Source organism: Lissotriton vulgaris, chromosome 1_1, assembly GCF_964263255.1.
Source record: "Lissotriton vulgaris chromosome 1_1, aLisVul1.2, whole genome shotgun sequence".
In the NCBI taxonomy this organism is placed as follows: domain Eukaryota; kingdom Metazoa; phylum Chordata; class Amphibia; order Caudata; family Salamandridae; genus Lissotriton; species Lissotriton vulgaris.
This window is the reverse complement of record NC_141685.1, coordinates 73800168-73827207: the sequence shown is the minus strand read 5'-3', so window position 1 is coordinate 73827207 and position 27040 is coordinate 73800168. Positions and strand designations below refer to the sequence as shown.

At 42.8% G+C, this 27040-nt stretch overlaps 1 protein-coding gene across 2 annotated transcripts; it reads left to right on the top strand.

Annotated features, from left to right (window-relative positions):
* The first annotated feature begins 157 nt into the window (after window positions 1-157).
* On the top strand, window positions 158-26890 carry LOC147737370 (uncharacterized). Of its 2 annotated transcripts, XM_086926300.1 has the most exons (4): window positions 158-247; window positions 23962-24884; window positions 24969-25977; window positions 26146-26890. In XM_086926300.1, exons 2-4 carry the CDS (start codon window positions 24683-24685, stop codon window positions 26699-26701), a joined length of 1767 nt encoding a protein of 588 aa, XP_086782426.1. In that variant the 5' UTR covers window positions 158-247; window positions 23962-24682; the 3' UTR covers window positions 26702-26890. The 2 variants fall into 2 exon arrangements, with proteins under 2 accessions (XP_086782426.1, XP_086782355.1); XM_086926229.1 differs by having other exon boundaries at window positions 23962-26890.
* Window positions 26891-27040: the final 150 nt, after the last annotated feature.

The window sequence follows — 27040 nt, the reverse complement described above, 5'->3', positions numbered from 1 at the left end:
TCTTCTCTGATAATGCGCATTGAAAATAAGATGCATAGGCTATTCTGTTTTCAGTTTCTATGGGTTCTAAATTATGTTTTGTATCCAGTGTTTTGCAAACTTTAAAAAAATAAAATTCTCTGTAAAAAAACTGTTTTTTTTATTTGTTCTTTCAGGTAATGTTTCAGTGTTTTGCTCACCTTCAAACCTTTCTCATTTCCCATCGATCTCTTTCCAGCAGTCTAGTCCCAGGATGTGCAGGCTGGAGGTATGTTTGCATCTCATTATCTCATAAATATTTGATTGCATTTTTTATTCTTGTAAAACATCAACAAGTGGAAACTCTTTGAGCGATACAGGTTGCAGGGAACATTAATTACGTAACATATATGGCACAGTTTTGTGTGGGTACACCATGCTGGCACAATTTGCCTACCACCTGACATTCCCCTCGGTCTCCTGAAAAAAAATGATGCCTCACTTGTTTGGGTGGGCAAGGGACTGCGACTGGGAAAGGCCAAAAACGTAGAGATTGAGGAATTAGCACTGTGAGCTGTAAGCACCATATATTTTTTAACATTTTTTTAGGCGATTCTGCATTGGACACCCAAACAAGTGAGGTGTCATTTTTATTTTTTAATGGGAACACTGGGTGGTCGGAAATTTGTGCGAGCATGGTGATCTCAAACGGAAATGTGAAGGTAATATAATTTTATTAGCAACATTTGAGATTTCTAGGGGATTCTTGGTAAGAAAACATTGGGGAATCCACTCAAGCCACCCCTCCCTGGACTCTCCCGGGTGTCTAGTTTTTAAGAAATATCTGGGTTTGGTAGGTTTCCCTAGATGGCCACCAAGCCCGTGACCAAAAGCGCAGGTGAGTCCCTCGCAAAACCTTGCCTTTTTGTGATCGATAATTTTGAAGTCTCCACAGTATGTTTTGGGCAATTTCCTGTTGCTATGTTTCCCTAAGTGCCGGCTGAACTAGGGTCCAAAATGCACAGGTAGGCACATTGCGAAAAAAGGGGAGAGGAGTTGGCCTAACGGCTAGGGTGAAGGACTAGATTTTTAGAACCCAGCGGCGCCAGGGATAACGCCTGATGCCTTCGAGTTCCCCTGCCTTGGCAAACAGAGACACAGGACGCTTCTTGATGACGTCAAAGACCAAAGTTTAGCAGCTTTACGATGGAGAGGCAAGATGGCGTCAGTAGGAGCGGTCGCTGACTGAGCTCTCCCCTACCCCTGGAAGCTCTGCGTGAGAGCATAGGAGAATCAAGGGAGAAATAAAGTGAAATAAGTGAAATAATTCGGAGCAGACTGGAATAGCTTTTTCCTCGAGCACGGAGTAGCGGATGACTTGCTTGGAGAACTAACGAAGGGGAACATTGCCAAAAACATTTCCAAAAAAGGAAGCTCATCCATTATGATTCAGCCGCAGCTACTGTGTGAAGCTGTGTGATGCTGTGTGGAGGTAATTGGACCAACGCAATTATCGGCATCCTATTGAGGAGGGAAAGCTAAAGACTTGTAGACATCATCGAATGCCTCGCTCCTTCAAAGTTATTTGCTGCTTCCTCTTGTTAATTAATGTTCAGCAACTGCAAGTACACTGTCTTATGGGTTTGCACGACTGAAGTTGAAAGGTGAGGAGCGGGCGTAGGGTGGTGGCAACATTTTTGTGGATTTCTATGATGGATCTCTGACGGCTGCAATAGCGCTGATTTACCCGGCCTCTCATCAAGGCATTAGTACTGGCAGCTGGGTGCTCGAGAGGGGGAGACCTGGGGCTTTGAGCTCAGCGACGTGTCAGGCAGAATTAAACCATTTGAGTAAACACAGAGCTACAAATAATAAACTCAGCAAAGACGTGTGAAAACGCTAAAAATAAAAAGACATTTACCTCTGCTCTGCTCTACTGCTCTGTTGAGGTCAGCTGGGAGCCCGGAAGGGGTCTGATCTCTGTCACGGTCTCGTCTGCCAATCACTTGGTTGGAGGCTGACAGTGGCTATTTGTGCTTAGGAAACTTTAAAAAAACGGACTTTGTTCTTAAAGCCCCATATCCACATTTTTTTTTCTCAGGAAACTAAAAAAAACGGACTTTACTCTTAAAGCCCCACATCCACATCATTTTTTCTCTCACTCTATAATGAGAGAAGAGCCTCGATGGAAATTCCCAAAACACCTTTATAGGCATCTAAACATTGCTGTCCAAAAGCGGCCGGGTGGGAAGAAGATTAAATTCGCTCTACCACGCGCTAAAAGGACCATAGAGGTAACAGTAACAGTCATAGCGACCCAGGGAGCTGTCAAGGATCTACAAGGAGGTAGGCAGCAACCACAAACAAAACTAAATAAAAAAGATCCTGAAGGTGGTACAAGCGGATCTGATTTTCTGGGTCCACTGCGCCCTCTGCGTCAGCTTAATCGCCAAGTAAAAGGGCTTGATCGACATATAATTCTGAATATTTGGAATATTACAAACGTACCAAAACTGGTAAAACTGACAAACTCTGGGCAGGAATCAACCTTTCCATATGCAACCCAGGTAAAACCAACTAAGCAAAGTGACGAAAGCAGGAACAACGAACAGACTACAAGACAAAAAGCGATAGGGAAGATGATCGAAACAGACACAGAAAGGATGGAGAATCTTTCAGAGAGCGTTCAAAAGGAGCCATGTGAATTACATGACCAAAGCTCAGTCGCTGATCTATCTATGCTTCGTCCAAACACCCTGGGAGCACAACGGAATGCGGAGCCTGAACCTAACGAACTTAATAAGACAGTACAAGAGGTGGATAATGACCATGCACTGAAACCAATGCCGCAAAGACGTGAAACTAGAGGCACCAAAGCCAAAGATGCAAAAAATAAGGAACAAGAACAAGAACAGGATGGAGGGATAGATTGAGGGAAAGATGGAGGGAAAGAAAGAGTAAAAGCTAAGGAGAAAGAGAAGGGGAAGGAGGATGACAAAGGCAACAGAAGGGGCCTAGAGAGAGATAAAGACAAGGACAAAGCTAAAATCATGAATTACAGAGAGCAACATGGGGACAATGAAAAATTTAAAAAGGAAAAGAAAACTGACAGACAGGCTGCTAAAGGCAATGGCATAGAATCAGATAAAAGGAAAGAAAAAACTAAAGAGAAACATAAGGAGAAAGAGAAAGACTATGAGGATACTGAAGAGATGGAATTAATGTTAAAAAAAGCAAAACGTCTGCAAACCATCAAAGAATTCAAAGCAAAGGCTAAGGCGACAGGAGATCCAACTGCATTGCAGCCTAGTATACTAAGTATCTTTAGTCCAGTGTCCAAAATGGGAGCAAATAAGGGGCTAAATCAGGCGGTAATAACTCAGGAGCCAACAAAACTGGACGGGGCAAATGAAAGACTTAACCCGATGGTTAATGGACAAGTAACCCTGAATCCCCCACCTAATAAACTACCTTTGCTAGGAACTGACACACACTCAGATGAATCTGATGCAGATATATATGAAACTGGGATCTCGACTTCTAGTGAGCCAAGCAGCCTTAACAAAGGTCAAGACCAAGATGCATCAACCCAGGAAATATCAGGTCGTTCTGGTATAAGGAAAGAGAGTGATCCCGGACAAGGAAGCACACCGAGGAAAAAATTGGAGAAAAGAAGAATAAGGAATAAAAGACTAAATAGATCTACTTATGAGGAAACCACCGATCAGGGAAGCAACCCAGAACCGACCAACTCCCGGAAAAATGTAAAACCTAAAAAATTAAAGGAAACATTGATGTTTCAGGAAAGCGGGGAGGAATCTACAGCGGACATCTCTGAATATGATGAGGCAGGAGAAATAAATGAGCCGTCTCTGAAAGAAATATTGACCTCAATAAGGAAACTACATAAAGATGTCAAAACAGACACTCAAAAGCATCACCTAGCTATCCAAAAGCTACAAGGGGCAGTAAATAAGGTGGGCAGCACTTGTCTGGCAATTTCTGAAAGGATGGTATCAGTTGAGAAACGAACTGACCATCTAGAAAAGGATGTCACTAATTTGCAAAAACAAGAAAAAAAGCAAGAAGGAATTATACAGGACCTAATGATAAAGGCTGAGGAACAGGAAAACAGAACAAGGCGGAATAACCTACGATTCCTGGGGCTCCCAGAAGGCGTTGAAGACAACGACCCAAGGGGGTATATAATTAAACTTCTTAAATCATCTATCCCCGAATTGCAAACCTGGGAACTAGAAAGAGAAGTTCAAAGAGCTCATCGTTTTCCCCTAACTCAGTCTAAGAAAACGCAGAACCAATCTAAATATCCAAGGGCAATGTTGGTATTTTTTGGAAATTTCTTACTTCGGGACTCTATATATGATCTAGCTCGTCCTACAAGCAAGAAAGAATATAATGGTAGTACATATTTTGTTAGACCCGATTTTGCCCACGCAACCGTGGAAAGGAGATGGAGGCTGAGGCAGCTATTCAATCCTTTTGAACAGATTGGTGCTAAAGTATATTTACAAAACCCAGCAAGACTGAAAATAATATTCAGAGGATCGACCCGGAGCTTCACCAGTGAAATACAAGCAGAAAATTACCTTAAAGAAATCTCTGAGACTTCAAAAAAATAGAACTGGAATATGAACAAGAACTAATTCCTCTTCTTTTTTGTGGTTCAAACAATAAGTGTCATATTAAGAATATTTCGCCCGTGAAAAATAACGGGGGGGAAATATATATATTAATCGCTACTCACACATGAAATAATACATGAACACTTTAACAGGAGAAGTAAAAATTAAAAAAAAAAAAAAAAAAAAACCTTGATCCCAAAGACTTTTTTCTGTAAGGAAATATTACAGTGACGCAGGGCTAGGGGGGGAGTGCACTGAGGCGTACTGATCAACGGGCGCCCACACCTGGATCCGGCAGGACCCAGGATGCCTCAAGGGGAGGTAAGGGGAGGGGGGGGATGGGGGCAACCAAACAGGCATCTAATCAGCTCAGAATCTATGATTTACATACTTGCGAGAAAATTGAAAAAACGGGCATTGTTCACTACTAAAAAGTGCAAATACCAATATATACAAAAAAATTGTCTAATACTTATAAATGGCTAAACTAAAAATCTTGAGTATCAATATATGTGGGCTTAATGATCTTAGGAAGCGACAAAAAATAGCAATTGGCCTCCAATCAATCAAGGCAGATATTGTTTGTTTGCAGGAGACTCATATTGAGGGGTCCCAAAGACACATATTAAAAAATTTGGGGTATAGACTAGTTGTTGCTACAACTCAGGCAAATAAAACACGGGGGGTGGCTATTCTGGCACGGGGTAATATAATACGCTTTACAAGATCTGCTGCAGATTCTTGTGGCAGATGGGCAATTACTGAGGGTATATGTGCTGAAGGGAAAAAGATCACAATTTGCTCAGTTTATGGCTGTGTTTTTGATGACCCCGAATTATTACTGTTTTTATCAAATGAACTAGCTCATTGGCCGGTACCCATGGTTATTTGTGGTGATTTTAATATTAACCTCCCAACAAATTGGTCTTCTGGCCATAACTTCAACTATCAAGGAAGGAAACCTAAAACTTTCAAAGCCTTGGAATTACTTTGTAATACTCATGGGTTAGCAGATTGCTGGGAGATAAAACATCCTTATAACCCAGGCTATACTTTCTTTTCTCATCCTCATCAAAAACTAGCCAGACTGGATTACTTTTTTGTTTCACACACCATTGTATCTAGCTGCTCAATAGATCGGTTACCAAGGGTTCTTTCTGACCACAATCCTTTACTTATGTGCATGAATATGGAGACGATACAATCAGATCGTAGCTTGTGGACCTTTGAAAGATCTTTATTGCACAACGAAAAATACTGTATACATATGGAGAATTGGATCTCAGAATTTTTAAAGTTTAATGTGGGTAGTGCCCCTTTGGATGTGGTCTGGGACGCATTGAAAGCAGGTATAAGGGGCGAAACTCTTAGATTTTCCATCAACAATAATAAAGAAGAAAAACTAAAGCTGTTAAACTTACAGGAAGACTTAATAAGAAGGGAAGAAGCCCTTGCTAGAGCGGTGCAATGTGGAGTCAATGTAGAAAGGGCAGTACGAGAGGTAGCGATTGGAAGGAATCTAATATCTGAAATATATATCACCAAAGCAATCAGTAAAGCAGTAGTGAACAGGGAAAAAACCTACGAACTGAGTGAGCGGGTGGGTCATCAATTAGCTATTCGTATTAGACAACAGAATTCAGAAAATATGATTAAAGCAATTAGAGATCCTGTCCATGGATTAACTCATGACCCTAAAGAAATCAGAGAAGCTTTTAAGCGTTATTACTCGGATCTCTATACTGAGATAGGTAATAGCCAGGTCAGTATTGATGAATATCTGCAATTGACTACACGCCCCCGTTTATCTCAATCGGATCAAGATATTCTCTCAGTCATTCCGGATTGGATAGAAATTCTACTCTCAATGAATAGTCTTCCGTCGGGTAAAGCAACAGGCCTTGATGGAATCCCTACCGAATTCTATGTCAGATTTAGCAACAAACTGAAAGATATTCTTACTAACTTAATGATTCATATCTTTCAAGGTGGACGCCCTCCGGCATCCTGGGCCAGGGCGAAAATTATTGTCTTTGCCAAAAAAAATAAGGATCCTACGGAACTTGGTGCATATCGACCAATCACATTAATCAACAACGATTCCAAAATATATTCTAAATTATTAGCCTGTAGATTGTCACCTTTAATCCATAAAATTGTATCCGTTAGACAACACGGATTTGTACCAGGGAGATCAACCACAGACCATATTCAGAGGGTGATCACGCTTTTCGACATGGCTGAAGTGGCAGGAGACCCTATGGCCTTGATATTGCTAGATGCCGAAAAAGCATTCGATAGGGTCTCCTGGCAGTATCTATGGACAGCCATGTCGAAAAGTGGGATTGGAGACCAGTTTATTAAAGCTGTTCAGGCGATGTATACAACTCCAGAGGCAGTGGTAATGGTTAATGGGGATTTATCAGATGCCATCAATGTGACTAGAGGTACGAGGCAGGGCTGTCCCTGCTCCCCATTATTATTTGCCATCTTTATTGATCCATTTATTTCAAGGCTAGAATCAAACCACTTAATACAACCCAGGAAAACAGCCAATGGTGAAACAAAGACCTTGGCTTTTGCGGATGACATTGCAATAGTCACTGCCGATCCAGAGGAAACACTAAAACAAATGGAAGAAGAAGCGAAAAAGTTTGGCGATATATCAGGGTATAAATTGAACGAAACCAAAACCCAGATTGTAATCAATAGTCAAATCAATTTTTCTGACGACAGGGTGGTAGAGAATGCATTGTATCTTGGTGTCAATATCACCTCCAATCTAAACAATTTAGTAAGTCTCAATTTGAACCCACTTCTTAAAAAGACTGAGAAAAGTTTAAATAGCCTGCATAACTTATATTTATCTATCATAGGAAGATGTAATCTTATTAAAATGCTATTCCTTCCGAAATTTCTATACTTTTTTCGGACCATCTGTTTAAATTTTGACCCATCAATATTTAAAGATATGGATAATATATTCTCTCGTTTTATCTGGGGATATGGAAGAACACGTAGAGCTCAAAAATATATTATCCTACCAAGGGAAAGAGGAGGTCTGGCGCTTCCCAACCTTAAAATCTATTGGTGGGCAACCATCCTTAAATACAGTAGAGCTCTCTTAACCCCCAGGCAAGAGCCCAATATAGATATGTTAGTCCCAACCCCACAGGAACTCATTCTAGGCAGAGAGACAAGTGATCATTTGTGGAGGTTAACATATGACTGCCATTTCAAAAAGGTCCGCTTTAAAACACTTAAAGGTATTTATATTGTTTGGAACCATGTGCGAAAACTCTTGGGACTCGGTAGGTTCTCCCACTATACCACCCTAGTTAGAAATTCCAATCTCCCTGAGATCTTTACAGATTATTGTATGACACGATGGGTAAGATCGGGAATCACACAGATTGGCTCGTTATATGACAGTACGGGCTTCTGCTCATTCGAATCCCTAAAAACTAAATTTGGGCTAGAATCGCGTGACTTTTTTAAATATTTGCAAGTTAGGGATTTTATTACTAAAAAAGGGGGTGGCTGTAGGGCCATGAATAAAATTCCAGCAATCGAAACAGTGGTGCGTACTAATAGTGTTAAAATTGGTGAAATTTATAAAGATTTAGTTGTAAGTCTCCCAGATGATTTAGACAAGCATATCCATTATTGGCAAAACAAATTAGAATTAACAGAACCCCTTACGCGAAATGCTCTAGAAATCTCAAATTGCTTATTAATGTCAACCAAACTTCAAGCCCAATTTTACAAGACGTTTTTTCAACTTTATTATACACCAGCTAGAATATCCAAATGGAGTACCGGTAAAGGCACATTATGTCCTCGATGTGCTCAGCCCGAAGCAGATTTGGTACACATGTTAGCTACATGTCAAACCCTAAATACTATCAGACAAGATATATCAACGTTTCTGTCAGGAATATTTGAGAGTAATATTGAGATCACCACTGCGGAAATTATACTGGGGGTGGATAGGAACGTTAGATCCGCCAACATGCAGGGATTACTGTTTATCTCAATGGCGGTACTTCGAATCTGCTTAACATCTGCATGGTTGGACCTGTACCCGCCTACATTCCAGCAATGGCGGGCACGATTCCTTGCTACCTACAGCCTGGAAATAGCCATATACAAACATAAGGGCCTTAAAAAGAAAAAAAAAGGGTTGGAAATATGGTATCCCGTTACACAATGGATCGAGAGATCAGACTCGTAATGCTGATTAATTGCGTGTATAGGAAAGGATTTTCTTCATATGGTTTTGCACTTATCTGTTGTGTGTCTCGCTTAATATTTGCATAACGCCTAATTTAAAATATTTCTGTTTATATTCATTGCCTGTTTGTGTGGGGTTGTTTTTATAATTGGGTGGGATGGGTGGGAAAGAATGATCAAAAATTATCAATAAAGAATTGTTAAAAAAAAACAAAGACCAAAGTTTATTGGCTGCAACCAGGAACAGAGATCTACGAAGCACAACACGGGTGGTTCGCTAGAGACTGCACAAATTCAATGAGCGGAGCATGGTCTTTTATGCCAAAAATCAAGCCTTAGGCAACATTCCAGGCTAGCATATAAACTGACCAATGAGAAAATGACATTTCAAACATATTGTGTGATGACAATCCCACTTTCCGTCTGTCCAGCCCTAAAACATGACCAAGCAAAAAACCCAACATTCCTGTTCGGACGGGCCGGGCAAAACCGATCATATAAACCTCAACCCAAATCAATGATTATGTCGTAAAAGAAGGAGCAGAAACAGATTAGAAGCAAGATAGAAAGGTGGGTGCAGTGTACTGTAAACTTCGGCATGCCCTGCTCTTTGATCTTTATCTGACCAGCTGTTCTACAAGGAACTGGCTCAGCGAAGTTACCCTCGGGCTAGGAAGTCAGATCGGCCAGGTCACTCAGGAGTCAACTAAGTTGTACGTGTCCAAAAGACTCGCTTGGCCGTAGTCATCGGCCTATGTGAGGGCAACCACATACAATGGCTGCCGCACACAAAATGGAACCCGAAGGTTCAAACAAAATCCCTGAATACGTAGTGTTCTCATTGATCGATTATGAGGAAAACACTCGTACACACCGCATTCATCATTTGCGGTTCGCTGATACCAAAATCATCTATTTCCGACGACCTTTATTGAACGGGTTCGGATCACCGAACCACAGACCCTCAAGCTACGGAACTACAGACCCTCCTTTTGCCCTTACATAGGCAACAGACCCAAACTCATGTCAATCTGAATCTAGGTCTATCATCATCAGATCATCGATATGTTGCTGTAGCATCATCCTAGTCCTTAGTACCTCTCTCTGGACAGGTCTCCCCGCACACGAAGTAGCACAAAGGCCACATATAGCAGGAGCGCACTGTATGCAGAGACATAACAGAAAAAGGATGGCTAAGACCATCCCAATGACCATCAGAATCTTCCATCCCCAAGTGGATATCAATCCCCAGAACCATCCCATCAACGACCAATCTCCTTTATCTGTACGTATAGAATCGGAGATTTTATGTAGCTTGGAAATGGCTTGGAAGACTGTCGGAGCGTTGTCTGGGATGAAAACACAACAGCTTGATTGGATTAGTTTACAAACCCCACCTCGGTCTGCAAGTATGAAATCTAATGCAACTCTATTCTGAAGTGTCATAAGTCTATCCGACTGGAGCTCAGCAGTCAAGTTACTAAGGGCACCGGCAGTTTCGACTATGGTGGACTCAACCACTCTTGTCAACTGGCGAATGTTCCTGCTGTTTGCCATAGGTCCCCAGAATGGCAGAAAACCCTTAAAGAAATCTCCCAACTCTTGACCTGCGGTATCTTCCTTACTGAAGACACCTCTAGCAACTCTCGTCTTATGGTAATCTGCCGCAGCTGTAAAAGTGGGGGGCAACAGGAAGGAAACAAAACATGTACCCGAGAAATCAGGGGGCAACCATGTGTACGCTTTGTCATAACAGATGAAATAGGTACCCTTAGCTGCTAGAATCAATGGGGAATTCCGGGACGTAAAAACATACGTCTTAGCACAAACGCTCTTTCCCAACTGAGCTCTCGGATTCCTGCCATTACCTTGCAGACAATAATGACCCTGCTGGGGCACTATCCAAATTGGAGGGGATCTTTTTACTCGCTGACTAATACTCAAACTAACTCCATATCCAGTCAAATTCCATCCAGCGTATGCTTGCAACTCATCCCTGGGAATAGTTCTATACGAGTCCATGTCTCTGCTCATATTTGTGATTTCCATTACCAAGGCTTTGTTGCTCGAGTTACCCCTCACAGAATGTGGAGGATAGGGTTCGATGGCGTATAAGAACATCGTCTGAAACGCCAACAAAGAACCATTGTAGCTAAATGGTAGAGTCAAGTAAGGAATACCCTTATCTGTAGTATGGGGCATAAGGCCACATACCCTACAATTGGTTGTATTCACTACTAGTTGGTGTTGATGCAGAAGTTGAACAAATAGTTTCATGTTCGGGCAAAAGGTGAAAAGAATGTGAAGAAGCAGTAAGAGCTGGTATGGGTTGTACAGTGGGTGCAAACGTAACTTGAAATGAGAATGTCACATAACCAATTAAAAACATCATTACACTAAATAGCATAAATAAACACAATATTACAAATCTTTTCCGGATGATCAGTTTGTGTATCTTGCTTTTAAAACTCATTGTCTCTACAGGTCTCTCCAACTCGAAGAAATCCATCCTCACTAAATATGCTGCTCGCGGTGGTAGGGTGTTCTATGCTAAGGAATGCCTCTGTCAACCCAGGTCAACTCCCTTAGGCCAACCATAACCTTCGACCTAGTGTCTCAGGCTTGCACTCCAAAGACTTCGGCAACCGCGACCCTACAGCTGAACCCGGATGGTGGTTCGAAAAACAAAAATAAGTAGATCCTCGGTGGAGAGTTAAACTGCAAACAGAAAATTCATAAAAACTTAATTTATTTTTTTATTTGTCCCACGACTCTTGGTCGCAAATTATAATGATTTTTCCCAGGAAATGTCTGTTCCTTGAATAGGAGTTCAGGCTCAGTAGTGTTCAATCGATTCAAAGGAGGCACAGCTTCTTGCAAAAGATCATCACTTTCTTTTTCAGAGTTCATTCCAATCAAACAGGCATCGCTGAATGGCAAAAATCGTGGCATAGTTTCAGTCTCAGAGTCTGGGAGTCCTTCCTGGACCCACCGGTCGTACCGTAAGGGCAATGGAGCCCGTTTGCAGTGTACTCCGTGGATCCAGTGTTTCTTGCCTTGCACTCGAACTGCAGAACGTGTAGACAGGAGAACTAGATATGGTCCTATCCAACGGGGCTGATCGTTCTTGCTCCGCTGAAAATTCTTAATGAAAATCCAGTCACCGGGTTCAATGGCGTGACCTGGATCTTCACAAGCTGGTGGCAGACTGTCGTAGACCTGTTGATGCAAGACACGCAATTTAGCTGTCAGTTCGTGCAAGTAATCAAGCAACACAGGGTACTCAAGATCACTGAACTTTGTTGGTCTTGGTACGCCCCAGATGTTCGCCGGGAGACCAAACACAACCTCATACGGACTCAAACCCATTCGCGAATGCACAGTCATTCTAGTGGACAAGAGCGATAAAGGAAAAGCATCTGGCCATTGCAAACCAGAGCTCGCTTGGATTTTGGCCAATTTTAATTTTAAAGTGCCGTTATAACACTCGACTAAACCGGCTGATTGGGGTGATTTGCAGTGTGGAACTTCTGCCGGATTCCTAATCCCTCGAATACTTTCTTCGTCACTTGACCCACAAATTCACTCCCATTGTCACTCCAGATAATTCTCTGCAAACCAAACCTCGGGAAAAACTCTTTGATTAAGGCTTTCGCTGTGGACAAGGCAGTATTGTCCTTCAAAGGGTAAGCTTCCACCGATCTAGAGAAGGAGCAAACAACTACCAAAACATATTTCAGGTTGTTGCACCTCTCCATGTGGATGAAATCTAGCTGCAAAGCCTCGAACGGATACGTAGGAGGAGCAAAATGACCAACTGGTGTTGGAGTTCCCTTACCAGGATTATACATCAGACACACCATACAATTCTTAACCAAATTCTCTGCACATTTGGGAATCCCTGTATTCTGCCAAATCGGAGCCAACAACTTGCAAATCCCTTTCACGCTAATATGTGCCATTCCATGAGCCATTGTAACAACTGGAAGCACATACGCGTGCCATTGTAACAACTGGAAGCACATACGCGTCAGGCAACAACCATCTTTGATGTTCAGACAAATCAGTCCAACAACCATTCGAATCCAATCTACCCCTACTTTCTCTCCATTCATTCAACTCTTTTTCTGTAGCTTCAGCTTGGATGGATTTCACACTCTCAATCGTATCTTCACACATACTTTTCTCTGGAACCCATCTCGCTGGACCTGCAACATACATTTGGCTCATCACATTTCTCGCAGTTTCTTTCGCAACTTCATCCGCAAACGCATTTCCGCGACCAACATCATCCGTCACTTTCTTATGGGAACTGCATTTTACAATCGCTACTTGCAATGGCAAAGTAAGTGATTCAAGAAGCTCATTCACCAACTGCCCATGCTGGATCTTTGTTCCATGCGAAATCAAAAACCCACGTTCTCGCCACAAACGTCCAAAACTATGAGCCACACCAAATGCATACTGACTGTCGGTGTACACATTCACTCGTTTTCCTTTTGCCAACACACATGCTCTTGTTAATGCAATCAACTCTGCTGCTTGTGCTGAATTGTGTGGGATACGTGCAGCTTCAACAATCGTATGCAAAGTCGTAACAGCATACGCCGCAGTCGTATCACCATTCGGAAGCTTAAAACACGAACCATCAACCCACAAAGTACCATCACACTCTGGAAGAGGAGTATCTTTGAGGTCTATCCTCCCTTTCGTTTCTTCCTCAGTTCTAAGGAAACAGTCATGTTATTCTTCAACATTATTTGTCTCAACTGAAATTGGCAACAACGTGGCTGGATTCAACGTGTTGCATCTTTTAATGTGCACATGACTCGCTAACAAGGTCAACTCGTAACCCGACAACCGAGCACTAGTTAAGTGCTGTGTCTTGGTACGGTTCAAACAGGTATCCACTGCATGTGGAACCTTTACGATTAACGTGTTGTCCATAACCAAACCAGCAGACTGTCGAATCGAAACAGCCGCTGCTGCTGTAGCTCTCAAGCAACTCGGCAACGCTCTAGCTACCGGATCTAAAGTCGACGACAAATATGCACATGGACGTTGCTTATCGCCAAATTGTTGAGTCAAAACTGACAAGGCACATCCCTCTCTCTCATGGACATACAATGTGAAAGGCTTACTGTAGTCGGGAGTACCCAACACAGGAGCCGAACACAACGCATTGCGTAATTCTGAAAAGCTCTTCTGACATTCGTCAGTCCAAGGAATAGGATTTGGAGTATCCTTAACAGTAAGAGCTATCAAAGGCTTCGCTAACAACGAGAAATTCGGGATCCACTGTCTACAGTACGACGTAATACCCCAAAACGCACGTACTTCTCTCTGTGTAGTAGGAACACTCATTTTAACAATCGCTTGAATTCTTTCTGGGGTCAGTTTCCTTCCCTCCTTAGATAAGAGGTGACCTAGATAGGTAACTTCTTGTCGACAATATTGCAACTTCGATAGAGACACCTTATGATGGCAACCAGACAAATGGCGTAACAACGACAAAGTAGCCTCTCTACAAAGTTCTTCATTGTCAGCAGCAACTAACAGATCGTCAACGTACTGTATAAGAGCAGCACCATCAGGTAAAACCAACAAATCAAGTTGCATCTTCAAAGCTTGGCTATAGATCGATGGACTCTCGCAATAGCCTTGAGGAGCGCGCTTAAAGCGGAAACTTCGTCCTCCTAAAGAGAATCCAAAGATATCTCTACTCTCAACGGCAATCGGGATGCTGAAGAAAACATTCTTCAAGTCAATCACCGAAAACCATGTAGCTGTAGCCGGGATCAAAGTCAACAAAGCCGTAATATCAGGCACAACAGGAAACTGTGGAACAACAATCTTGTTCACTTCGCGAAGATCGATCACAAACCTATATACAGGAGGCTGTGAAGAATCAGTTCTCTTCAGAACAGGCAAAACGGGACTATTGCACACATTACCTCTTGTTTCCTCAATCACACCCTTGTCGATCAGATCATAAATGATCGCCAAAAGTGCACGCTCACCATCACTGGAAATCCTGTATTGTGGAATACGAGGCAGTCTAACATTTGCTTTCAATGTCACAACATACGGCGGAATCTCCAAAAGACCCACGTCGTTAGGACCAGCAGCCCTAAGAGAATCAGGAAGGGACAACAATTCAGCTGAAAGTCGGTCTTTAGACAAGTACATCGGAGAGATCACTCTCTTACCCAATGTAAGCTGTACTCCTGAAGGAGAACAATATAACGTTGCATACAATCTCTTCAGCAAATCCAATCCCAACAAATTCTCACCACAACCTGTAGTCAAAATTAGGGGTGCTTCAAATTCACAAGGTCCAACAGATATAGACAAAGGACTAGCAATCGGATTCGAAACCGGGGCACCAGAAAAACCTACTGAAACATTCGTTAAGCCAGACAAAGGTGCGCCGGGGAGTTTAGAGTGACTAATAGAACTCTTCGTAGCACCAGTATCTAACAGAAAAGGCTCTAACACACGATGCGATCACTTCAACGTAGGGTCCACTCTGATCTACTGGAACTGAAACAACTCCCTCTCTTTGTTCATGGCTGTCCTAGCAATCATTACCATCCCCTTCCTCACCTTCAACATAGTAATCGTCCGTATAGTACTGAGTTGTCCTACCATATGAACCCTGTTGCTGATCAAAACTATTCATTGAGTTCTGTGGAGGCAAAGAACGCACATTCTGTCCGCAACCTCTACCTCTAGGTACTTGTTGAGCACCTCGTCCTCTCGCACCAAACCCATTTGTGCGCTGTAACAAAACCGGACAACTACTCTTGAAATGCCCCTCTTCTTTGCAATAGGCACACTGATTAGGCCCATACGGAAAACGTGATTGAGAAGACTCGTTCCCTTGCGAGTTTCTCGGATTTTGCTGATTCTGCTGATAACCGTGTTGATTATTAGTACGGGGTGGATAAGCTTGTTGTAGAAGAACTTTAGTCTTCAATTCCTTAGTCTTCTTATCCGCTTTCTCTACCTCATCTTTGTGCCTATTTTCATAGTACTGGGCCGTAGCTAAAATCTGTGCTGACGCAGAAACAGCCCAAGCACTCTCAGAATCCTTCAACTTAGTACACAACTCGGGAAGCAAATTATGCACAAATTTGTCGACGAACAATCACTGGCCACCCTCAGTAGCCATATCCTGACCACTATGATCTACAAAAGTCTCTTCAAACCGCGTGAAAAAGTCGGATACCGTTTCATCCTTTTTCTGCTTGCACGCAGACAACTTGTCCCAATTAACACGCACTTCAGGCATCAAAGTCTTCATATAAGTAATAATCTTACCAGGGAGTTCAGTAATCAAATCTTCAGGCTTAGCGCCACCTACTTGTCTATTATCGGCATCTCTGAGATTAACCCAAGTGTCACCTAATTCGTCCGCGTGATCCGTATGACGAATCTTACTCCAAATAGGCTGTGGAACAACATTTCCAAACAACATGTCTATGTCTGCTAGATTCATGATACACGAACCCACAGTCTGAGTTAGTTCCTTATAATACCCTGCCGGATTCTTGCGTGGATCAGGCAAAGACTGTTTAATAGCCAAAACTTCGACACGCTTCCAAGGAACATGTACCCAAACTCGCTGAAAATGTGGCGGAATAGCTGGAACAGCTCCTGCATCACCAGGTCTCCAAACTGGAGGAACCTCACGCATCGGATATTGGCGTGCTGTTCTCCTGACGGAAAAATCAGACTCAAACAGTTGCTCAGAAGGAGTGCCGCTACGAAATGACAACAAAGTCGCAACTGCTCTCCCAACATCATGAGGACCCACAACGGTCCCTTTCGCAAATTCGGAACGTATACGATACAGCTCATTAGGAGCTTTACCTACTTCTTCAACCCATTGTTCATGGAGGAACGCACACATAATCTCAAAGACGTACCGTTGCTTTGGTGCTTCCCATTGAAGGAAAACATCCATAACACCCTCAAGATCATACTGTGTAGTGCACGTAACCCATTTACGCGCCATGTGATCCAAAACTGTACGTTCATCAACATCAGGCAACTGACTACGTGATTGTCTACGCTCATGAACAGGAGACATATCTAATTGACTCAACAAAGGAGAAAAGAAATCAGAAACTGCAGCAGTCATTCTCTGTCTGGCAGAAGGAGAAGGTGAAAGAATAAGAGAAGACGGAACGATAGTAGAAGAATCCAAAGTCGGAACAGAAGGAGTATTATAGATGGACGCAGGAGTAGCAGACGAAGAAGGAGACAAAGTAGGCGGCCCCTGAGGAGGCTGCGCCAAAGGAATAGTAACCAACGAAAGAGGAGCTGGCTGTGGAGGAATTGCTGGTGGCACAACAACCGGGTATTGCACAACTACAACTGGTGGTGGTGCCGTAGCATTCTGTGCATAAGGGGGAGGCGAACTCAATAGATGCGACATTAAAGGATCTTTCGCAAGATCTTTCTTTGCTTCCTGTTCTTTAACCGGCAAAACTGGGTAGCACTTATCTACCGCTAACTTCCTGACCCTAAGCATCTGTTCGCTCTCTTGCTCTTCCTCATTATCCCTATACGCTATCGCAGCTTGCACCACTGACAAACCTCGTTCTCTTTTATTCTTCTTTGCCAATTTAATTTCTTTCTGTTTGGCTTCTTTTCGCCATAGGCGGAAAGAGTCAAACATTGCCGGCCGGGCTTTCTTTTTTAACAATTTACCTTCGAGATTATCTAAAATCTCTGTTTCAAAACTACCGTAACGGGGCCACTGTAGGACACCGTCCTTCCTCGTATATTTTACCCATATGTCATTATACGCAATGGGGCCTACTCCATGCTTCACGTAGAGTTCATAGGTCGGAGTTCCAATCGGAGGAACCGGACACGAGTCCTCCAATCGGGAATCCTTAGAACAACCACACCCAAATATCTTTCCAAGTCTGCTAAGACCAGGCATCTTCGCTCACTAGTCTAGCTTCAAACTTCAAGGAAAATCTTTAAAAAGTTAGTCTCGTGAAAACACGAGTCCCTCGGTTTTGGGGCCTGAAGGTACCAAATCAAAGCGATCCTTGAAGGATACCAAAACAAATTAAGGACTGGGAGACGCTCCACTCATACTTAACTGAAATTTCGATGGCGTCACCAGAAGACCCGTCTATTGTCTCGCTCTACAAATCATCTAAGGGCTCCAAGACAGGGCGACAGTCAGGGCAGCAGTCTTTCGTAGCCGCCGGAAAGCGGGGAACCTCGCAGCAAAGACTTTCGGACCACGACGACATAAAGGGGTCGATGATGTGGCTGGCCTTCCTCCAGAATTTTCACACGAAGCTCCTCACGATCTTCGGGCTTGGACCGGTCCCGCTGAAGTCTCCCCACGTTGGGCGCCAACTGAAGGACTAGGTTTTTAGAACCCAGCGGCGCCAGGGATAATGCCCGATGCCTTCGAGTTCCCCTGCCTTGGCAAACAGAGACACGGGACGCTTCTTGATGACGTCAAAGACCAAAGTTTATTGGCTGCAACCAGGAACAGAGATCTACGAAGCACAACACGGGTGGTTCGCTAGAGACTGCACAAATTCAATGAGCGGAGCATGGTCTTTTATGCCAAAAATCAAGCCTTAGGCAACATTCCAGGCTAGCATATAAACTGACCAATGAGAAAATGACATTTCAAACATATCGTGTGATGACAATCCCACTTTCCGTCTGTCCAGCCCCTAAACATGACCAAGCAAAAAACCCTACATTCCTGTTTGGACGTGCCGGGCAAAACCGATCATATAAACCTCAACCCAAATCAATGATTATGTCGTAAAAGAAGGAGCAGAAACAGATTAGAAGCAAGATAGAAAGGTGGGTGCAGTGTACTGTAAACTTCGGCATGCCCTGCTCTTTGATCTTTATCTGACCAGCTGCTCGACAAGGAACTGGCTCAGCGAAGTTAGCCTCCGGCAGGGAAGTCAGTTCGGCCAGGTCACTCAAGAGTCAACTAAGGTGTACGTGTCCAAAAGACTCGCTTGGCCGTAGTCATCGGCCTATGTGAGGGCAACCACATAAAATGGCTGTCGCACACAAAATGGAACCCGAAGGTTCAAACGAAATCCCTGAATACGTAGTGTTCTCATTGATCGATTATGGCGAAAACACTCGTACACACCGCACTCATCATTTGCGGTTCGCTGATACCAAAATCATCTGTTTCCGACGAACTTTATTGAACGGGTTCAGAACACCGAACCACTGACCCTCAAGCTACGGAACTACAAGGGCTGTCGCCCTCGAACCTGGGGAACTGGGTTCGAGTCTCGGCAATAACAGCTGAACATCCTGTGATTCTGGGCAAATCACTTAATCTACCCATGACTAACAAAACTGAATGTGTCCTCATGTAATGCAACTGTAGCGATCTAAGGCGCTCTGATACCCAATTCGGGTCAAGTTTGCGATATATCAAACTCTGTAAAAAAAAAGGGTCAGTTTTCCTTGCAAAAAAATATGTGACCACTTTGATTTTGTTTTTGGGCCGTTTCCTGTTGTGGGCACTAAACCTACCCACAGGTACCAATTATCGAGAGACTTGGCGGAATGCTGGGTGGTAGGAATTTTGTGCGTCCCCTTCAGATTCCAGAACTTTCCATCACAGAAATGTGAGGAAAATCTTTTTTGTTTTACAAAGTTTGAGGTTTGCAAGGGATTCTGGGTGGCAGAACCTGGTGAGAGCCACACAAGTGCCCCCATCCTGGATTCCCCTGGGTGTCTAGTTTTCCAAAAATGCCCATGCTGCATTTTAACCCATTATCTGTCACGGGCACAAGTGAGGTGCCGTTTTTATCAGTGGACTTAGGGGAACCCAGAATAGTAGAACAAGTATTATTACCAGTTGATTTTCTACACCTTTCTGCCTTCCAAATGTAAGACAGTGTGTAAAAAAGAAGACATTTTGAAAAATGCCCCCTAATTCACATTCTGGTATTGCTACCCACAAATTCTGAGATGTGCAAATAACCACTGCTCCTAAACTCCAAATCTTGTTCCCAATATGAGAAATACATAGGTTTCCTTGATACCTATTATTCACTCTTTATATTTTACCAAAAGAATTGCTGTATACCCGGGACACAATGAATAACCATTGCAAGGCGCAGCTCAGTTATTGGCTCTGGGTATCTCCGGTTTTTGGTGGACCTACAAGCCCGATATATCCCCGCTACCAGAAGGGTCCTGCGAATATAATGGTATACTGCTTTAAAAAATTTAGCATAGTTTGAAGAAGTTACAGGTGAAAATGTACGCACAAATGGCTGTTATTTTGAACTCATTTTCAATCTTTTTTTATTTAAACTGTTACTTTTATAGGAAAACCTTGAAGGATCTACACAATTGACCCCTTGCTAAATTCAGAATTATGTATTTTTTCATAAATCTATAGCTTTCCAGGATCCATTATTGGTTTTACACCCATTTCTACCACTAACTTGAAAGAGGTTGAAAGCACAAAAAATATAAAAATAGGCTATTTCCTAGTAAAATGCCAAAACTGTGTAGAAAATGTTGGTTTTCTGACAAATGTCTGCCTGTTCCTGAAAGCTGGGAAGATGGTGATTTTAACACCACAGACCCTTTGTTGATACCATTTGCAGGGAAAAACTGACGTTGTCTTCTGCAGCACTATTTACCCATTAAAGTTTTTTTTTGCGATATTTTGCCTAATTTCTCTCTACCCTCCAGGAGAATCCACAAACCCTGGGTGCCTTTAGAATACTCAGGATGTTGGAAGAAAAGGACGCTAATTTACTTGGACAGAAAGGTACGGGTGCCTAAGCGCAAACCCCCCCAAATACCCCAAAAAAGGGAGTGTCACAGTGGGACAAAAGGCCTGGCAGCGAGGGGGTTAAGGTAAAGGGTGATCACAGGTCAAGGAGGATGGTGAGGACTAAAAAACATGCCAATCCTAATAGCAGACCGTGCGTCAATAAAACAATACATTATAAGGAAGTAGGATGTAAGGAGGAGGCTGCCGGGAACGCGTAAGGGTAGATCAACATAATGTCTAATCCATGCAATCTGCTAGCGTTGCTCCCGGCCCCACTGTCCACAGGGGAACAGAGACCGCATGAACAGGAGGATATACATCATACTTGGGTACAATTGTACATGCACCAACTCACACAGGCTGCAATGGCATGCATGTTGTCAGAGTTTGGAGGGTCCCTTATGGGTGGCATAACACATGGTGCAGCCCATGGGGGTCCCCTGGAGTTCCTTGACCCTAGGTACCTAGTACCATATACTAGGGTCGTACAAGGGTACACCAGCAGCCAATTAGGAATGTACCAAGTACTCACCATATAGTGAGGAAGCCCAGTGACTGGGGTCCTGATTAGAAGGATCACAATCAGACTGGTCAGAAAAACTGTATGACACCAGCAAAACGTGGGGGTAACCATGAAAGCAGATCTTACTTTCCCACCCTCACCCATTCTCCCCACTCCTCTAGTGAGTAGCATGTGTAGTGTGTTATCCTCTGCTCGTGCACAGTGCAGGGGAGTATGCAGCCACCTCTTAGTGTCCGGCACAGAGGATGCTTTCCAAGACATTTCTATTTGGCGCTTGAAAAGTATGTATGCAAGGTCTTTGAACCTGTGTAAGTGTTTGCCCCCCTTTTCTTTAGAGTGAAGGCCTAGCAGGCAGGATTCAGGGGTAGTTGACAGTGTATGGTCTGTGAGTTCTGCTATGGTGGCTGTAACCTCAAGCCATGACACCTGTAGTGGTGGGCACTCCCACACCATATGTTAGAAGCCATCGTCAGCCAGTTTACAGCACAGACACTCTGGTGTCGAATCAGGAAACACGCTCTTGATACGGTGGGGGGAGAGTTAACTGTAATGTGTGTAGTTAAATTGAGTGAATTGGAATTGAGGGTTCCAGGACACTTGGCTAACATGTTGTAGCGCCTGTATGCATGACTTGAGCGGTTGCGGGAGCACAGCGTTCATCTAGACAATGCCGCCCCATGTGCAGCCGTTGAGAGGCTTTTGGTCGTCATTTAAAACACCTTCCTGTTGCTCTGTTCTTCAAACAATCGTTAAAGATTGGCTGAGGTGGAGTGCTCAGTGCTGTGTTATTGGAAGCCAGCATCCTACTTTCCGCTTCTATATCTCTGAATATTACTGAGCTATAAATGTTTTATTTCTGTCTGATCTTGGCCTGCACCCGCTCTACATGTCATAGAGGGAAAGCTGCTGAGGAATTAGCACACATGCTGCTAGTTTCAGGCTCTTCGATCACAATGCAGTAACAATCTACTATCCTGCCCCCTCACCTATCACTCGTTGACTCTGCGCCTGCCTTGGACCGGTAGGGAGCTCAGCTTCTTTTACGTTAGGTTTGTGCTGTACAAATACCACATGCATAGCACCTTTTTTAAAGGAAGAACACTTTGGTGACAGCAAACTTTACTGCTGCATAACGCAGTTGAGATAGTAAAGAAACTTGGTGGCATGCAGCACGCTTTGGATCATTTGGCGGTGCATTTCACACTGCGAAATACTTTTATTTTACATTGTTGAGCTGTACCTATGGCATTGTGTGTGTATTTGAAAAGCAGTGCTAAGCTTGTGGCCCTTTGTGAAAGCTGTGTAGGGACTGTGTCATTGCCGGGCATGTGTGAGAGTCGCAGAAGGCACTTTATCTTTATCTTATGTGCAGTGTGTGCTGTTCTGGTGCATTCTCCATCTTGTGGAAAGAATGAGCGCACCTCAGTATTGTTCCATTAAATGGGGCCACAGTGGTTTGTACAGGTGATGTAAATGTAAATGTGTAAATGTAAATGTAAATGTGTGTATACTTGTAAAGCGCACTATCACCTGAAAGGTATCTTGGCGCTGTATACCGCTGTGGAACCCTTCCTGGCTTTCCCTGTGAGATGCCCCCTTACTGGGCACCTCCAAGGTGAGGCCACGCATCCTAGCGCTTTCGGGGCCGTTGTGGATATTAAGCAAGCTATTGCCCAGAGTTGCAGAGTGGGACCCATGGTTAGAGTAGGCACCTAGGTGAGAATGATCGAGTCTGTGGATATTGAGCCCAAGACCCTGCCGCGTCGGGAATTGAACCCTGGTCCCGGGCCAGACCTCTGCCTCAGGGTCTGCCGCTCTAATCAGTGAGCCACACTTCTCCACTGATGTTGAATTGCATGAGTAGGAGGAGGGATCCATGAAAAGTCATGGGAATTACATGGTTAGAAAATCTTGTTTGCAGGTTTTGTGCTTGAAAAGGAATGTTGAAAGCAGGTCTATGCATGTGAGGTGCAGGTGAATACATTTGAGAACAGGCCCCTCCTTGTGTGGAGGGCAGCAGAGATGTAGGAGATATGGACAGAGCAGTTTGACTTAAGAGATGTTTTTAAGATTATTTCGGGTGCTGAGCAAGATCCAGAGGTGAAAGGGTGCTAACAGGCTTTGGCTTTGGAGCACCACCTGTGCTCTTGCTATGCTTATGCAGCACAGCTCTCAACTAGTGGGCCGCCAGGCTGGTGTGCTATCTCAAGCTCTAAAGTTAGAGGTGGGACAACTAAACCACAGAGCAGCCCAGCTCAATCTCCTCGTCCAGCTGGGAATTCCCACCCTGGTGGATAATACTGACAAACGTAAAAATATTTGAGAGAAGTAAAACCACAAAGTAAATACAATCATTAAACTGCTGGTCTACTGCATATTGTGGGTGCAGTGGATGAAGCCAGGCATCTATGCGAGCAATATTTGATTTATGGCGCAACATCCTGATGTCCACCCTTCTGTCTCAAGTCTTCCTGATCCATCTCTTACTCAAAGAGCTGTTCTTGTTTTACAAAACCTTGACCATATGCATCTACCTAAAGCTGTAACTAGTGTATGAGTTCTATGTGAGCACCCTTTTTTTACTAATTTACTCATGAACACCTTTGCTGAAATAAGTAAGATGTGACATATTCAAAGCAGCTTTTATGTAAATTTCTGTATATGGTTAAATATGCCTTCATAAATTTCAAAAAAGGTAATCAAGAGATATTTATGCAATCAATTAAAAATTGTGTATGCACATTCCGTTATGTTTCCCTTTAAGTAATTTTAAATCTTTTTACATCTGACAGAAAACAATCTTTGATTGTCCAAAATGTTTCAAAATAAGGAAGATAACACTGTAAATCTGCAAAGACGAAGTCCGAAATATTGAGTTCCAGTATTCAGGAAAACATAAGTGCTGTCAGAGCCAGCCGGACCCGAACATAAACTGAGACATCCTGAAAGAAGGGACAAGGGACATGAGAAATTCAGTGATTCCACGAGTCTCAGCTGTGCACCTCCATGCCTCAAAACGAAGAAATAACCTCTAGAAAATTAAGACATCACTGATAAACATCCTCTTGTGTAAACATGTCCAATAACAGCTTTGATCATGAGGTCAGTATGAGGTGGTTACAGCAGTGCTCTGCTTCCTAAAATAATACCAGGCCACCATTCTGTGCTAAAGGTGCATTGCAAACTGTTTCAGAACAATACACAGCAACCATTGAAAAGCGCAACGGAGTGGCGTCAGACAAGTGAAGGTTAAAAGAAATAGGGGTTCTGCTGTCTAAAATAGAGAGCACTGTCCCAGTGTGCACCGACCAGAAGGACATGGAATCTTTACCCACAAGCATGCAGAACCATTATCCAGTCTAAAGACACAATCGCCCACGAAGAAGCCTTACACACTTTATGAGATTTGAAAGTAGTTGGTGACCATTACACTTTATTCTTTAATCTGAAAACAAATGTGCAAAATACGACTCATACAGGGAATGCAAGAATAACACAAGTGCTTTATCAGTCATGTTGGCCCTTCAGGAAGTACAGTCAATGGATGTAAACAAGTATATACCAGAGCCAGAGACACTAACCAAGAGAGAAGTCTCAGACACATGCAGTGAGGGCTTTAGTTTGTCATCAATATTAAAACCCCATCAGCAAACACACACAGGGAAAACACAATTCAAATGCACTGAATGTGTAAAGAGCTTTATTCAGTTATCAGGCCTACAAAGACATCAACGAACACACACAAGGGAAATACCATACCATTGCAGTGAATGTATGAAGAGCTTTAGCCAGCTATCAGGACTCCGGACACATCAGCAAACACACGCAGGGGAAAAACCATATAATTGCACTGAATGTGTGAAGAGGTTTAATCAATTATCACACCTAAAACAGCATCAGCGAATACACACTGGGGAAAAACCATTCCAGTGCAGTGAATGTGAAAGTAGTTTTAGTGATTCATCAACATTAAGGAAACATCTGAGAACACACACAGGGAACAAACCATTCAATTGCAATGAATGTGGGAAGAGCTTTATATATTTATCAGGACTAAAACGGCATCAGAGAACACACACAGGGGGAAAACCATTCCAGTGCAGTGAATGTGAAAGTAGTTTTAGTGAATCTTCAACATTACGGAATCATCAGCAAATACTCACAGGGGAAAAACCATTCAAGTGCAGTGAATGTTTGAAGAGCTTTAGTCGATTATCAGACCTAAAATACCATCTGAGAACACATACAGTAGAAAAACCATATAATTGCACTGAATGTGTGAAGAGGTTTAGTCAATTATCACACCTAAAACAGCATCAGCGAACACACACTGGGGAAAAACCATTCCAGTGCAGTGAATGTGGGAAACGTTTTAGTGATTCATCAACATTAAGGAGACATCTGCGAACACACACAGGGGAAAAACCATTCAATTGCAATGAATGTGGTCAGAGCTTTATATATTTATTAGGACTAAAACGGCATCAGAGAACACACACAGGGGGAAAACCATTCCAGTGCAGTGAATGTGAAAGTAGTTTTAGTGAATCTTCAACATTAAGGATTCATCAGCGAATACACACAGGGGAAACACCATTAAAGTGCAGTGAATGTTTGAAGAGCTTTAGTCGATTATCAAAACTAAAATACCATCTGAGAACTCACACAGGAGAAAAACCATATAATTGCACTGAATGTGTGAAGAGGTTTAATCAAATATCACACCTAAAACAGCATCAGCGAACACACACTGGAGAAAAACCATTCCAGTGCAGTGAATGTGGAAGAAGTTTTAGTGATTCATCAACATTAAGAAAACATCTGCGAACACACACAGGGGAAAAACCATTTAAGTGCAGTGAATGTGGAAGAAGTTTTAGTAATTCAGCAACATTAAGGATTCATCAGAGAACACACACAGGGGAAAAACCATTTAAGTGCAGTGAATGTGGAAGAAGTTTTAGTAATTCAGCAACATTAAGGATTCATCAGCGAATACACACAGGGGAAAAACCATTCAAGTGCAGTGAATGTGAAAGTAGTTTTAGTCGATCTTCAACATTAAGGATTCATCAGCGAAGACACACAGGGGAAAAATCATTCAAGTGCAGTGAATGTGAAAGTAGTTTTAGTCGATCTTCAACATTAAGGATTCATCAGCGAAGACACACAGGGGAAAAACCATTTAAGTGCAGTGAATGTGTGAAGAGCTTTTGTCAATCATCACACCTAAAACAGCATCAGAAAACACACACCGGGGAAAATCAATACCATTGCAGTGAATGTGAGAAGAGGTTTATTCGATTGTCAGACCTAAAACAGCATCAGAGAACACACACTGGGGAAAACCCATTCAAGTGCAATGCATGTGGGAAGAGCTTTATATATTTATCAAGACTAAAACGGCACCAGAGAACTCACACAGGGGAAAAATCAATCAAGTGCAGTGAATGTGAAAGTAGTTTTAGTGAATCTTCAACATTAAGGATTCATCAGCAAACACACACGGGAAAAAACATTCAAGTGCAGTGAATGTCTGAAGAGCTTTAGTCGATTATCAGACCTAAAGCACCATCAAAGAACACACACAGGAGAAAAACCATATAATTGCAGAGAATGTTTGAAGAGGTTTAGTCGATTATCACAACTAAAACAGCATCAGAGAACACACACTAGGGAAAACCATATCATTGCCATGAATCTAGAAGTAATTTTATTGAATCATCTACATTAAGAAAATATCAGCGAATACACACAGTAAAAACCATTCAAGTGCAAGGAGTGTGACGATGGAGATATATATATGTATATATATATATATATATATATATATATATATATATATATATATATATATATATTATATATATA

Coding starts and splice junctions, on each gene's coding strand:
- LOC147737370 (XM_086926229.1), top strand. CDS start 24,683: ATGTTGGCCCTTCAGGAAGTACAGTCAATGGATGTAAACAAGTATATA.